General features: G+C 42.1%; 1 protein-coding gene across 2 annotated transcripts; it reads left to right on the top strand.

The window, feature by feature from the left end:
- The first annotated feature begins 9,133 nt into the window (after positions 1–9,133).
- LOC149283992 (hydroxymethylglutaryl-CoA synthase, cytoplasmic-like) lies at positions 9,134–13,093 on the top strand. Of its 2 annotated transcripts, XM_089497277.1 has the most exons (9): positions 9,134–9,581; positions 10,201–10,326; positions 10,618–10,782; positions 11,041–11,209; positions 11,576–11,746; positions 11,836–11,942; positions 12,054–12,179; positions 12,507–12,670; positions 13,007–13,093. In XM_089497277.1, the coding sequence occupies exons 1-9, from the start codon at positions 9,134–9,136 to the stop codon at positions 13,091–13,093; spliced, it is 1,563 nt and encodes a 520-aa protein (XP_089353403.1). The 2 variants fall into 2 exon arrangements, with proteins under 2 accessions (XP_089353403.1, XP_089353404.1); XM_089497278.1 differs by lacking the exon at positions 10,201–10,326.
- Positions 13,094–15,111: the final 2,018 nt, after the last annotated feature.

Raw genomic sequence — 15,111 nt, 5'->3', positions numbered from 1 at the left:
TTATGCATTTTCCTGGTATCTTTGAACAAACAGACCTCTCAGAAGTTATAATCAACTTCCCCCTTGGGATTTTCTTATTGTGTAACATCAGTATGGCTACAAGAGGTTGTGTCTTTTATGGTAGATTTCCACTGAGGAACTGGTGGTTAGCAGAAAAATGTCTTCATTTATTTCAGTGTAAACGGTGTTAGTAAGATATTGTGATGTCTTTAAGCTTTTTCACACATCATGAAAGGCTGCTATACGGAACATTTTATGGGATCCAAATGGTACAAGAGACTTGTGCACAGCATTCTGCTTCCCCTAACTGCATTTGTCAGCGTATGAGTGTACATATTATCCACCGCCGCAAATTGGGCATCATATTACTTTTGATGTGAATCACCCGGAGCATAGGCACTAGTGATTCTGGGCAGACTGATTCCCTCTGTCACAACCGCAAATCAAACCTCTGCCCTACTATAAAATAGTACTTGTATCAATGTAAATGCCAGCATACAAGATATTATTGCTTATGTTGCATATGATGCCTAGTGAGCTACTTCCACCATAGAGTGGTTCCATCTGTGCGGTGTTATGTTTTTTACTCTACAGTCCTTAGGTCTATTTTTATGCTATGGTTTGGTTTTTGCAGAGACTCATTATGTCTTTCAAGTCAACCTGAACATTTAGAAGAAATCCTTGCAAATAGTGGAGTCTCTTATGTAGATTTTTTTTTAAAGGGGCTCATGTAGAGTAATTAGGTTTTGTAATTTATTTTGTAGCCAACCAGTTATAAAACTCCTATATACATATATATCTCATTTTAGAATGCTGACAGAATATCATGGAAGTGGTAGTTCAACAATAGCTGTGCAGCTTTGGTAAAACACCCAGTACAGTAGAGTGAGAAACCCCTTCTGGTGGCCTAATATGTCAAACAAATGGACATTTTGTGCAATGAAATTAGATTATTGCATAACCTTACTATTCAAGGATGAATTTACCTACATTAACCATGTCCATTCTAGTACAGGCTTCACCACTGAACATCTCCACTCCTCATATGTCATTTCCTGTCCCTGAAACTAACATGCAAAGTGACACTATGAAACACCATCTTGGATTGTTGGATATTAGTGTATTACAGGTTGAGTATTCTTTATTTGAAAATCCCGTATCTGGAATAATCTGAAAACCATTTTTTTTTCCACATAAAGGAAATTCAGATAAGTCATACTCAGGACTGAGGAGGGACAGGAGAGTGTTATCTAACCACTCCTGTAGTCTTCCTGCTCTCTTCTCTGTTGTTCAGGCTTCTCTCCGCGGTCCCAGAGCGCTTCCGGTTTGTTCTCCAGGGTTTCCCAGAGCACTTCTGGTCCAGAAAAGGGAGCGGAAGAGCTCTGAGGAAGCCTGAACCACGGAGCAGACACAGGTTTAAAGAGAAATACGTTATTGTTATTGTCCCTTATCCAAAATACTTTTGTCCCCAAGCATTTCGCATACGGGATACTCAGCCTATATTGTATTTTGTACTTTATTATGTCACAAAGTATATAGACATAGAAAATATGTTTACAAATTAACACTCAATAAAGTAAATAAAGTAAATTTTTGTTCAATTTTTCCATCCAGTTACATAAACATCTGGTAACATCAATAGGTCACAATCACATAAACTTGATGTTTTGCCCTACCCTACTGCATTACCTAATTAGATTTTTGATATCTTTATAAAGCACAAAGTGCTGAAAAAGAAATACATAACATATATTTATATAACTGGGTGTTATGATACTGATTAATTAATTAAATAAGCAATAATCGATAAAAATATTCAATCTAATGAAATACACTAAACTTGCACACCCAAATATGACAGCATGCATATATTAAATACTGAATAATTATATTAGAATTACTAATGACTGCTTTAACTCTGGCACTAAGGTGTTTCGCTGTTTCCTTTTTTAAATGTTCTCAAAGATGTTCAACATTGAGGTTCAGTGGCTGTGTTTGGAAAATTACCACTCCTTGCTCTTCCTAGGACAGATACACCTAGCACAACTTTTAAATGTGTTTGGGATCATTGCCCTACTGAAAAATGAATCTTCCTCCACATGTTTGCTAGTCGTCTTTTGCTTACTGGGGTAGGACGTTTCTGGTTCAGCTGGGCTTGAATTGCAGATGCTGTTCTATTCTGTAATGGTATGAGCATGAAATAATGTTATTCTAAAGGTGTGGTCACTTTAGGTGTGTCTGGTCTTTCTTTGGAAATTTCTTTAATACGCGTTGCACTGCCCCCTTAATACTCAATTTACCTGCAACTTGGCGTTGGGAAAGTTTTTCAGAACACCTCGGGCGCAACTGCGAGGGGCGCACAGCCCCCCAATCAGCAGCTGTAGCCTGCTCCCCCCAATCGAAAAGCTGTACGCCACCCAGGTGGAGGAGAGAGAGGGACTCCGAGCGGTCGCTCATGAAAAAGTTTTCATCAACCAGTTTTTATCTATACCTTTAATGCTGAGTTTACATGTGATTTCCAGTTGATTCATACCTGCAAAGCTGGGTTTGTGTGTTATTCTGTTGATCTGTATCTGCTATGCTATGTTCCATATATTATGTATACCTGCGAATACAGGATTTGCATGTCTGATTCTGTTTATTTGATCTATACCTTCAATCCTGAGTTCACATGTGCATTTCAGTTGATCTATACATGCAAAACTGGGTTTGTGTATTATTCTGTACCTATACCTGCTACGCTATGTTTCCACGTTATGTATACCTGGAAATATAGAGTTTGTATGTCTTATTCAGTTGATCTATACGTGGACGTGCTGTTTACATGTGTTTATTTGAGCTATACCTGAACTACAGGGAGTAAGTAAAATAGATGTGTGGCTTAGTGAATAAGGGGACAAAGGGACTCTAGGGATGATTACTAGGGAGAGGACCTCTCAAAGTCACGTTAGGGTCAGAAGGAGGGAAGACTGCACTGACTCTCACAGTCTTCCCCTAATCTGCAGTCAGTGTGGCAAATATTTTTTTTGGTGTGGGAGTGGAGGGAGTGATTGCATGCTAGGGAGCGTGGAGTGGGGGCCTAGGAAATGCTTTTCTGGGGTACAATTTTTCCATATTAAAAAAAAAATTTTTGTTACAAAGATTAGCTGTTTTTTCCTATATTTAATGTATTGAACGTACATTATTTATACCAGTGTTTCAAGTTATATATTATTGTACTTGTTTGCAAAAAAATATATGGGGAGAAAGTGGGGTAGGGGATAGTGAGGAAAGAGGTATCTGATGGGGAGAAATGCTACCCCCCCCAGATTTTTACCCTTTGAATGAAATATATAGTGCCACAATTTTAAAAACGTAAAGCAAATGGTGTAAAGAGGATGTTCATATAATTGACAATTTATTTTCACATAAAGACATTAAAAAAACTGATTTGTCTCAGTGTTAAACAATGTATTTTGCTACTTTTTAATAAAGATCGCACAAACAGGTTGGTGGTGATGGACTTTTGGACCTTATTATACACACCAATCAGCCATAACATTATGAGCACTGACAGGTGAAGTGAATAACACTGATAATCTTGTTATCATGGCTCCCGTCAGTGGATGGGATATATCAGGCACAAATGAACATTTCGTCTTCAAAGTTGATGTGTTAGAAGCAGGAAAAATGGACAAGCGTAAGGGTCTGAGCAATTTTGACAAGGGACAAATTGTGATGGCGAAACGACTGGGTCAGAACATCTCCAAAACTGCAGCTCTTGTGGTGTTCCCGGTATGCAATGGTCAGTACCAATCAAAAGTGGTGCAATGAAGGAAAAGCGGTGAACCGGCGACAGGGTTATGGGCGGCCAATGCTCATTGATGTAGGTGGGGGGCGAAGGCTGGCCTGAGTGGTCAAATCCAACAGGCGAGCTACTGTAGCTCAAATTGCTGAAAAAGTTAATGCTGGTTATGATAGAAAGGTGTCAGGACACACAGTGCATAGCAGTTTGTTGCGTATGGGGCTTCAGAGCCACAGACCAGTCAGGGTGCCCATGCTGAGTCCTGTCCACTGAAAAAAGTGCCTACAATGAGCACATGAGCATAAGAACTGGACCACGGAGCAATGGAAGAAGGTGGCCTGGTCTGATGAATCACGTTTTCTTCTTTATTTTTTTTCTTTTCGTTGTACAGCGCTATGGAATATGCTGGTGCTGAATAAAACAATAAAAAAATAATAATAGCACTTAAATGCTGAAACTGTTCTTCTCACCACAGAAACTTGGTACTTGTGCAATCCCATTGGTGATAAGGCGTATTTTAACAGAACCGCTCTTTATGAATATTTCTCATGGTTCAGTAACTGAACCAGTAAGTGGTGAGGGAAAGATCTCTCTCCTCAGCCTTTTACAGGAACCTCTGCCCTAACATTCTTCACACCGTTCTATGTACTAGAACAGTATGCTCATGCATTACCGGCCTGTGTGTGCTTCTTCTTTTAATTATATTTGATTATTTTACGCATTTTTTTTATCATTCAGGAGTATGTGCTGTCACCTGCCAGCAACTAAACCGCTCTCACCGTTGCCTGGCAACCTCCTCTTCGCTCTGACATTCGACAAGCAGCAGCTCTCGCAAAGACCTCGCCAGCAATCGGACGCGTTTTCCTATTGGTTGGCTGCTGTAGGGAGCTGCCTCCGATTGGCTGCGGCTCTCTGGCCATCCAACGTCACTTTCTCACACCATCCCATAGTAAACTGCCGGTAAGGATCTGTGATTGGTCGCTTAAAGCCGCTTGTGGGTGGGCTCGGTGGGGCGTTCGGTCTCCGTCAGGCTTTCCCATTGGGTGAGCAAAGTTGTCATTCAGGCGGATACTTTGTGGTGGCGCGGCAGGGCAGTACCGGGGATGGTGCAGTTATAAACCTTATTCCTCACCCACGGTGCAGAGTAGTATATCGGGACGCTAAGTAGCCGCGCACGCAGGAGCATCACCACGCACAGGTCAGTTGGATACGGCAATGCCGGGTCGGTTAGTGGTTTTTGTTATTGGTTACCTGGGAATACTAGTAATATGCTAAGAACGTGTAACGGGGAAATCCCACATGCATAACCGGGGTTAATGTCTGTGCAAAGTATGTGAAGTCTGAGGCACCAGCACTAGTTAGTGAATATATCGGGCTAACCCTGAGGTGTATATCATCAGTGCCCGCGGCTAATCCTGTTGTGAGCTGGAGGTACCCCACTAGTGATGTGGGTACACTTTCTAGGAATGTGTATCCTGCGTACCTGAGATAATGGAAATGTGCGCAGCTCACTTACCTGGGGGTAACTCTTCTAGTAGCGTGCAGAACCTACTCACCTGGGGGGTAACTCTACTACTAGTGTGCAGAACCTACTCACCTGGGGGGTAACTACTAGTGGCGTGCAGAACCTACTCACCTGGGGGGTAACTCTACTACTAGTGTGCAGAACCTACTTACCTGGGGGGTAACTACTAGTAGCGTACAGAACCTACTCACCTGGGGGGTAACTACTAGTAGCGTACAGAACCTACTCACCTGGGGGGTAACTCTTCTAGTAGCGTGCAGAACCTACTCACCTGGGGGGTAACTCTACTACTAGTGTGCAGAACCTACTCACCTGGGGGGTAACTCTACTACTAGTGTGCAGAACCTACTCACCTGGGGGGTAACTACTAGTAGCGTACAGAACCTACTCACCTGGGGGGTAACTCTACTACTAGCGTGCAGTACCTACTTACCTGGGGGTAACTCTACTAGTAGCGTGCAGAACCTACTTACCTGGGGGTAACTCTACTACTAGTGTGCAGAACCTACTCACCTGGGGGGTAACTTTACTAGTAGTGTGCAGAACCTACTCACCTGGGGGGTAACTCTACTAGTAGTGTGCAGAACCTACATACCTGGGGGGTAACTCTACTGGTAGCGTGCAGACCCTACTTACCTGGGGGGGGGGTAATCTAGTTAGTATGCAGTCTTCCGAGGGTAACACTTTAGTAATCTGCACGTTTTGACATGCTTTGGACTATATCTACTAGGTATGTGCGCTGTGTGCACATCTAGAGCAGCAATGTAGTGATTTGTATACTTTCCAAGGGTTGTTTTTGTCATGACGGTAACTACCTCCATATCCGAGTAACAAGCATCGCCTGGAAATGGCCAGCAAATCCTGGTAACCGGCAGCCACATTTCTTTAAGCAGTTGGCCATCTTTCATTCGTTCCGCTCTGCGTTACTTTTGGTGTTAAATCCTGTTCTACGTTTCCCAGAATCTTGAACAGACTTTTCTCTGAAGACATGTCCTACTTCCCCTCATGATTTTGTTATTGTGTAACATCAGTGTGGCTACAAGAAGTTGTCTTTTAGAGTGGGTTTTCCACTGAGGAACTGGTGGCCACGGCAAAGACCTCTTTACCTATTTCAGTACAAATGCTGCTTTATGGGAAAACTAATGGGATTATTAATGTTTATTTTATATAGCACCATCATATTCCATAGCCCTGTACAATGGGTAAACTGGACATAACAAGTAACATATAACATAAAAATTGACTTATAGGAGCAAGAGGTAAGGAGAGCCCTGTTCAAAAGAGCTTACAATCTAGTGGGAGTTAGGGTGTGTGGGACCAGCTGCACTGGTATACGCTTTATCCAAGGGCGGGAGTGGGAGAGGTGAGCTAAGGAATAGGGGGGGGATAACACGTAAATTCATAGGGCAGGGGAAAGGCGGATAAGCCGGGGAGGGCATTCCAGAGGATAGGGGCAGCCCTAGAGACATCTTGCAAGTGTGTATTAGAACTGGAAATCAGGCGGAGAGACTGGTTAGGAGTGTATTTAGAGTGGTGGAGACCATGTCTTTCTTAGTCTGACAGGCTGTTGCATGTCTACCTGTCAAGGCAGAAAGGTTCGTACGGATGTGAATCTAATTTCATTAATAATGTGCTTCCTCTGTAACCCGAGTTCTGTGGTGCACGTCACGAGCCCTCGGCGCCTTACTGCAGCTTCTCCTCAAGGTGGAGAATGCTGATGACACTCAATCCCGATTGGGCATTGTCAGTATTTTGCACCTGGAGGAGAACCTAAGCGTTGATAAAGGTTCCTGTAACTGCAATGTGCTCTTTGATCTTGAAGAACATGGATAGCCAACCGATCACGCCGGCTGTTGGGTAACTACAACTTCAGTACTGATCAGTACCATAGACCAATATATCTGTTTTTAGAATGGTGGCAATGTGTCACGAGAATGGGAATTAATAATAAGCTGTAAAGTTGCCCCAGTAGTGACACCTGCTCCAGGAGCAAATATTTTATGGGCTGATTGCTGAGGCAATAAATGGAGATCTCCTACTCCACAGCTCGGTAGATTTTAACCATTTATCTGCTTGGGCATCTTCAAGATATTCTTCCTGAAAACAGCAGGGTGGGGGCTGGTAATGCGTACCATTACATATATACCATATACCGATCCATATTTTCCCTCTCGTGAAGGTAGATGAATGGTAAGTATATAGTCATTGTATATTTGTGTTTTAATTAACGCGAAAGGTGCCCGTCGTGTATATGCCCATCTGCGCCCTGCCTAGGTTTACGAGCATGCGCAATGTGACGCGTGCGCCAGTTTTTAGCCAACCAAAATATGGCGGACTTGCATGTTCGTAGGTTAGTTAACTCCTTTCCCCCATGTGCAAGGTGCTTGTTAAGAGCGCCGGCGCGGCACTAGCGTGTCCCAGTTGCCTAAAAGCTGTACCGTGTGAGTCCTTTGGCTAAAACGGAACGTCTGCTTGATCAGGGCATGGGGTTAATAAGCATTTGCCCACTTTAAAAATGGCGGCTTCGGAAGCTGGTTTAGCTTAGTGTCCCATGACACTCTTAGAGCACATGTCTACTTCCGGGCGTAGCCTGTGCAGGGCTTACTGATAGGTTGGATGAGATGTGCGAGTGACCTCTCAGTGACTGTTCGGGACGCAGGAGAGCTGGCCGGGCATCGTCTGCGGTAGGAGGCCCACCGTCTGTTGGCGGTAGTCTGACGCTGCGTTACTGTAATAGCCGTAGCTGTGTGTATTAATAGCTGCGTATTTTTATTCATTTGAATCAGCAGATCTGTGCGTATAGCTTGAAAGAGAGCGATGTGACAAGGTATTTAACGAAGTGCGGGAGGACAGGAGGTCATACTCTAAAACTGGAGGTTAAGAGGCTTAGGTGTCATGTGATGTAAGGACGATTTACTTTACTGATGTGGTGGTAGATAAGTGGAAATGCTCCCCATCGGAAGTGGCAAAGGTTAATACAATGACGGAATTTAAACATGCATGGGGTAAGCATATGGCTGTCCTGGAGCTAAGACAAAACCTATTTAGGATTCTATGTTTCAAAGTTTCTGTTAACGGTTTTCTAAACATTAATAATAAAAAAAAAAAATCCTTTTTTTTTTTGTTTAATTTGTTTGAACACAATGAAAATCTGTGAAACGCGTGTATGTGAAAGTATATTGCTTGATGTGTATTTACTCCGCGCACGTGTTCCTCACTGGGGTGTTTCTTTAATGAATACAAATTATTGTCGTAGATACCGCAGTATAAGAAGACAAACCCCAAAAGTACATTGCATGTTAATTAACTTCTAATGATATAGGCATGTAGCTCGCGTGTCGTTCTCACGTGTCCTCCGTGTGCGTGCTGACTTAGAAGGCAGGTGAGACAAAAAACTCTGCAAACAATCTGGATTAAAATAAAACGTATCTTTTTTCTTTTTTTTTTTTTTTTTTTAAACACCAGGGAACCCAAAACGACCCGCTCCCTTATTCCAAAAGCACATCTGCTATGGTGCTGCCTGAGCATCCTGGGAGTTATTGCTCCGCAGCAGCATTAATCCACCCGTCTCCTCTTTAACCCCGATCCATCTGCTTCTTCTCTGGAACCAACATTTGGAAAGCTTTTGTCTGCTCAGTAATTTATAATGCATATTTTATTCGCTTCATTTAGACGTTAATGTTTATTAAATACAACAGCGTTGTGTATTCTAAAGGGCAGACTTCGGCACATTTCTGCTACAAGAACGACGGGGAAGGCCCAGTACAAATCGGTAAAATTCCTTTAAAATAACCAGATTTTGTGTGTCTCTTAGGTTATTCAACATGCCCGGATCCCTCCCTGCCGCAGGCGAATCCTCCTGGCCTAAAGACGTTGGAATAGTAGCCATAGAGATCTACTTCCCGGCACAGTATGTTGATCAGGAGGAGCTTGAGAAGTTTGATGGCGTCAGTGCGGGGAAATACACGATCGGTCTGGGCCAGTCCAAAATGGGCTTCTGTTCCGACAGAGAAGATATCAACTCGCTCTGCCTGACCGTCGTCCAGAGGCTGATGGAGAGGAACAGCCTCTCGTACGACAGCGTCGGCAGGCTGGAGGTGGGGACGGAGACGATCATCGACAAGTCCAAGTCTGTGAAGACTGTCCTCATGCAGCTCTTTGAAGATTCTGGGAATACGGATGTGGAAGGCATCGACACAACGAACGCCTGCTACGGAGGCACAGCAGCTCTCTTTAATTCCGTCAACTGGGTGGAATCGAGCTCTTGGGATGGTACGTTGTATATTTTAATATTCTGATTTACTCTGCTTGGATACACGATCAAGATCTTATTTCAATGTACTGTAGGTTATAATAGAATGCCTGGGTCTTAATCCCTTAATGAAGCCATTTCACTGAAAGACGTGTAAGGGCAAAGAAGATAGATTCAGTTTGTGGGAAGCCCTTTGATGTCTCATTAGACGGTTTAGCTAACTAGAAAATTAGTAAATTAATAGGCAGTGGATTATTAGACTGTAGGCAGTGTTATAGACTAATGCACCTCTGTATTTTTTTATTTTTTTTTTATTGGACATGCAGATTTTTACACGAGTTCATGTTATAGCCACAAACGTACACTATGTTCTTGCCGTCAATTCTTGTAGTTGCGTAAGATTTGGCCTGAAGGAGGAGGCGCATCACACAAAGTACATGATGTTTCCGATCTCAGTGCCGGGAGAAAGCTGTAGGCTCTCCTAATGTATGCCTCCTTATCGTGCCGCGATCATAATGATCACCTGTACCCCCCTTTCTGTGTCTTTATATATAAACATGAGTACGGTGTCTGGCTGTGTATACCCGGTTACTTTGTGCAGTCTGTTAATCTCTGTACTTCTCTGCATCTCTCGCACAGGTCGCTATGCGCTGGTGGTTGCTGGAGACATAGCAGTTTATGCCACGGGTAGTGCCAGGCCGACTGGAGGAGCTGGAGCTGTGGCCATGCTGGTGGGACCAAATGCCCCTCTAGTACTGGAAAGAGGTACTTTTATGTATATATAATAAAAGCTTGGGGCAAAAGCATGTTTTGTAGGCATAAACAAAGTATGTCCAGTAAATCCCCATCATTCTGAATTGAGTTATATGTCAAATATTACGTTAAACCGCCCAGATTTTAACCCCTCAGTGTACAGAGAAACACTGAACGGGGCGTTTGTGTTTTCTTACTTACTCTTAAGGTCACGTAAATAGGTTTTATGCTTTTACCGGCGATTTTTACCTTTATTGTCCAAGTTAATTTCTCTTTAGATACTAAACGTACCTGATTTTTCAGGCCTGCGTGGGACGCACATGCAACATGCGTATGATTTCTACAAACCCGACATGGTGTCCGAGTATCCCGTTGTGGATGGGAAGCTTTCCATTGAGTGTTACCTGAGCGCGCTGGATCGCTGCTACTCTACCTACCGCAAGAAGATTCATGCCCAGTGGCAAAAAGGTTGGTCTAGGGTCTCGTTTATGTTGCCGTATCACTTAGGCTTCCTAATAAATTATAATTAAATGCTGGATGCTATCGGTCTCTCATGATGGCCCTATGAAGGAAGTCACCCCACTTTGTGGAAACCAGTTTTAATAGGACTATCCCTGTTTCATATAACTTTATTCTTGAATTCTTGCAATTTATTTACACTTTGCTCTGCAATGCAAGTTGCATATCTGCAATCCACCATTTTAATATATATTTTTTTCTTTTTAGAGGGAAATGATAAACCCTTCACCCTGAATGACTTTGGTTTCATGGTCTTTCACTCTCCTTACTGCAAGCTTGTCCAGAAATCTCTCGCCCGTTTGTTATTAAATGACTTCATTAGCGATCCCAATCCAAACACAGAGGATGGGGTCTACCTTGGCTTGGATGCCTTTCGGTACGGATTGATTGAAGTTATTACATAAATATGTGTTGAATGTGTCTTGAACCCTTAACGTTCTACACAACAAAATTGATTAGACTGATGGGTAATGTTCCTGTGCCGGTCTGCTGCAAAAAACACTAGATAATTTAAATGCTAAATAAAAACTATTTTTGCTTTTTCTGCTGCCAGTAAAATACATCTCTTTAAATGTGTTATAGGTCAGAAAACGTTACATTCATGACTTGATGTGGTTTGAGGGGGTTCATTAGGAAAGAACAATAGAAATCCTGTAATTTATATAATGGAGCCAATCCTAAAATCATCTTTCTGCATTTTATTCATTTGGTTCTGTTTTTTTTTTTGTTTTTTTTCTGCCAGGGATGTAAAACTGGAAGATACTTATTTTGACAGAGATGTGGAGAAGGCTTTTTTGAAGGCCAGCTCTGAGATTTTCAATGAGAAAACCAAAGCGTCTCTGCTGGTGTCCAGGGAAAATGGGAATATGTACACGCCGTCCGTGTATGGATGCCTCTCCTCTGTGCTTGCTCAGTAAGTTTGTTCTTGTATAAACCAACCTTTTAATTACAGTTGTATTGTTAATTTGCTGGATGTCCCTTTAACACTTGTTTTGTGTGCAGGTACACGTCACAGCAGTTGGCAGGGCAGAGGATCGGATTATTTTCGTATGGATCAGGCTTTGCTGCTACTCTGTATTCTATTAGAGTTAGTCAAGATGCGATGCCAGGTAAGGGGTGGCAGATAAACATATTAATGACACCAGGTCTTCAAATCATGATCAATTTGTTTCTTTGTCAGCAGAAGTACTGCAAAAAATTCCTCTTTTTCTTGGTTCCAGGTTCATCTCTGGACAAGGTGACCTCAAGTCTGTCTGATCTGAAGGCGAGACTGGACTCAAGGAAGAATGTCTCACCCAGTGCCTTTGCAGAAAACATGAAGCTAAGGGAAGACACACATCATTTAGGTACTACATGGGCTTTTGGTTGCTCAAGTGTGGCAATTAATTTAGACCTATATTCATTTCTTTATTTAAACTTTGCCTGGTCGCTGACGCATAAAAAAAAAAAAAGTGTCCTCATTTTTCCCTTGTAAAAAAAAAGACAACAAAACTTTGCCACTTATTTTTCCCAAGTCTTTTCTTGATCTGGCTCCTGGCATGCAACCTTCCTGCTTTTTTAAGTATTTTAAAGGATTTAGAGTATTCAGAACCTAGAACCCATTGACATTGAAATGACCGGATAGTCCCCTCTAAGTCTCATCTTGCTTTTTTTTTTTTTTTTTTCTCTCGCAGCCAATTATATTCCTCAGGGGTCTGTGGATGACTTGTTTGACGGAACGTGGTATCTGGTCCGTGTGGATGAGAAGCACAGGAGATACTATACCCGCAGTTCTTTGATGAGCGATCGCCCATTGGATGCAGCCCTGGAATCCGTCCACGCAAGCAGTGCTAATGAGGTATTACGCTATCCTGCCAACACGCATTTAATAGACTGCATTTCGGAATACCTTATTCTGTAAATCATTCAGCTTTAAGACGATTTGTGTCCTTTTTGAGATGCACAACATAGTAGGGGCTTTCACCATCTTCGCTGATATTGCTTGTAAGCTGAACTTTAAACAGTGTTGTCAGATAAACAATGATACACTTGGGTATTCATAAAATACGGGAGTTTGCACAGGCTTTTTCAACTGCATTATGCCAACCCCATAATATCCTTTTTTAGTTCCATACTGTTTGTTGGCAATTAAGGTTTTTTCTTCATGATGCATTCATTTTATTTTTCTGCGCAGCACTTTCCAAGCCCCGCCAAGAAGGTCCCAAGAATCCCTGGAGCATCTGAAGCCGAGGCCATCTCTGTTAGCAACGGAGAACACTGATAAACCTCTGGATCCATGAAATGTAATCAATCGGCACCTTTTATTTGTATGATACGTGCAGCACTAAGGGACCTACAGCTGTAACACGTGACAAGGATGTACAGACCAAGTGCTTTATACGTCTCGTTTCATCTGTCTGCAAAGGCTTACTATTTTCTCTTATTTAAAAGGGATGGTGAGGTATCTCTTGGTTTGGATGTCTCAATGAGCAATTCAGTCCCCCTGTGACATTGGGGAGTTGGTCCTGTGCGGCTGTTTTTACCCATGCTTACTCTACTGTGCTTGGATAACTATAGCTGACTGCCTCTCATCAGCTGCTGGCCCCAGAGGTGGCTGCATGAACACCTCTGACTTGTAATTGTGATGCACCTTACAATACGCGGGTGGGATGGGAATTATTGTTTTGAAGAACTGATCCCGTATGTCCTTGTTTTACAATACCTGTGTGTTGTGTTTAGTCTGACACGAACCAAGTACCTCGTATATTTATTTCTACATGACTTAATCGTCTTGGTGTTGCAGATACGGTCATTTGATTATCTAAACTCACCACGCAGATGCTTTTAAGATCACATTGGTGCTAAATTGATGGGCAAGAGCCCAACTAGCTTGTAAAAATGTAGAGAAGATCCTGTAAAGTTTGGTGTGTTTTCTTTTTAATTGTGTTAATCTTACTGTGTATAATGTTTCGTATGACTTCAGATAATTGTATTGAGGGGAATTTTAGACAACTGTGTAACTGGGTAGAGAAGGTTACCCAACCATACCAAGGTTTTAGTGTAATGTGGTAGGTGAACATCACTGCTGTTTTTACTTACAGTATAATTTTATTTTTGAATAATTTTTTTTTTCTTTTTTTCATGCCACAACTTCTCATTTTGTACAGTTTCCAGATTCCCAAATTTACAAATACACTAATGTAATATTCTTAAGGCAATGTGGTGGTCGAATATGGGACAATTGTAAATTTTAATACAAAAGGAACAAAATGGTTAAACAAATAAAATTCCTTCTAATAAGAAGGTACAGAGATATTCGCAAGTGATGTAAAAACTTTAACAAATAAAGTTGTGTTTTTCACAATATTTCTGGACTTTATTCTTCGTGTTTGCTCACCATATGGTTAGGCTAGCAGAAAATGGAAAGACACAGACATCTTTGCCTTTTGCTCCCTGGTTCTCTTGGGAAGAAGCAGCTGACCGATCGGGTTGCATTGCGGTTTCTGCAGCGTTGTGAGAAGGTTTAAAGAGAACATGTTTGAATATACCGACAGAATTGAGATTTAGGATAATGTACGGGGTGCCGCTGCAAACTATGCCTTGTGGGTAGTTGGGTCGGTATATATTGGGCGGCTGCAAGTATTCTAGCTAGATATTTGAAGATGGACACACAGACGATCATCATCCACCCAAGGAGAACCTTAAAGCTTTATGAAGATAGAAACTTTTGTTAACATGGGGATACCCCCATTTTAACTCTGTCAGAACCAGTGTTATTTTCATGGTTTTTTTTTTTGTTTTTTATATCTTCCTACCACTGTAAATTTTCAGTACCCACACGTTTTTTCCCATGTCAGGTTTCTTTTGAAACCATATTCATTTGCATTGGGGTGCAATGTAAATGAGGGGGAATGTAAACAGTTCCGTTAACAGATTATTTTTTTTTATTTTTTTTTTAATGCATACAATTCTCTTTAAGAAGTGATCGCATGCATAGAATTGTGGGGGGTTGTTGTTTTGATGCATTATATATGATATGATACAGAGGAACTTACCAGGGTAGGATACCTAGAGCTCTCCTTCTTCCCAGGCGTGCTGTGTCTTTGCAAACAAAGGATTAGCCCCAGACAGCGTTTAGCGGGTGGGAAGTGAGCACAGCCAAACACTACTACTACTGCCCGAGGAAACGTGGAACTGACTTGGAGACTCCGGGTCAAACCTGAAGGGTCTCCAGGTATAATAGAAAACGAGCACATGTTTAGACCCACCAGGAAATCAATCAAATGTGCTTTACTCATC

Source organism: Sceloporus occidentalis, unplaced genomic scaffold (genome assembly GCF_023333645.1).
Source record: "Sceloporus occidentalis isolate IW3139 unplaced genomic scaffold, rSceOcc1.0.p SCAF_101, whole genome shotgun sequence".
NCBI classification, from domain to species: domain Eukaryota; kingdom Metazoa; phylum Chordata; class Lepidosauria; order Squamata; family Phrynosomatidae; genus Sceloporus; species Sceloporus occidentalis.
This window is presented reverse-complemented; position numbering and strand designations above follow the sequence as displayed.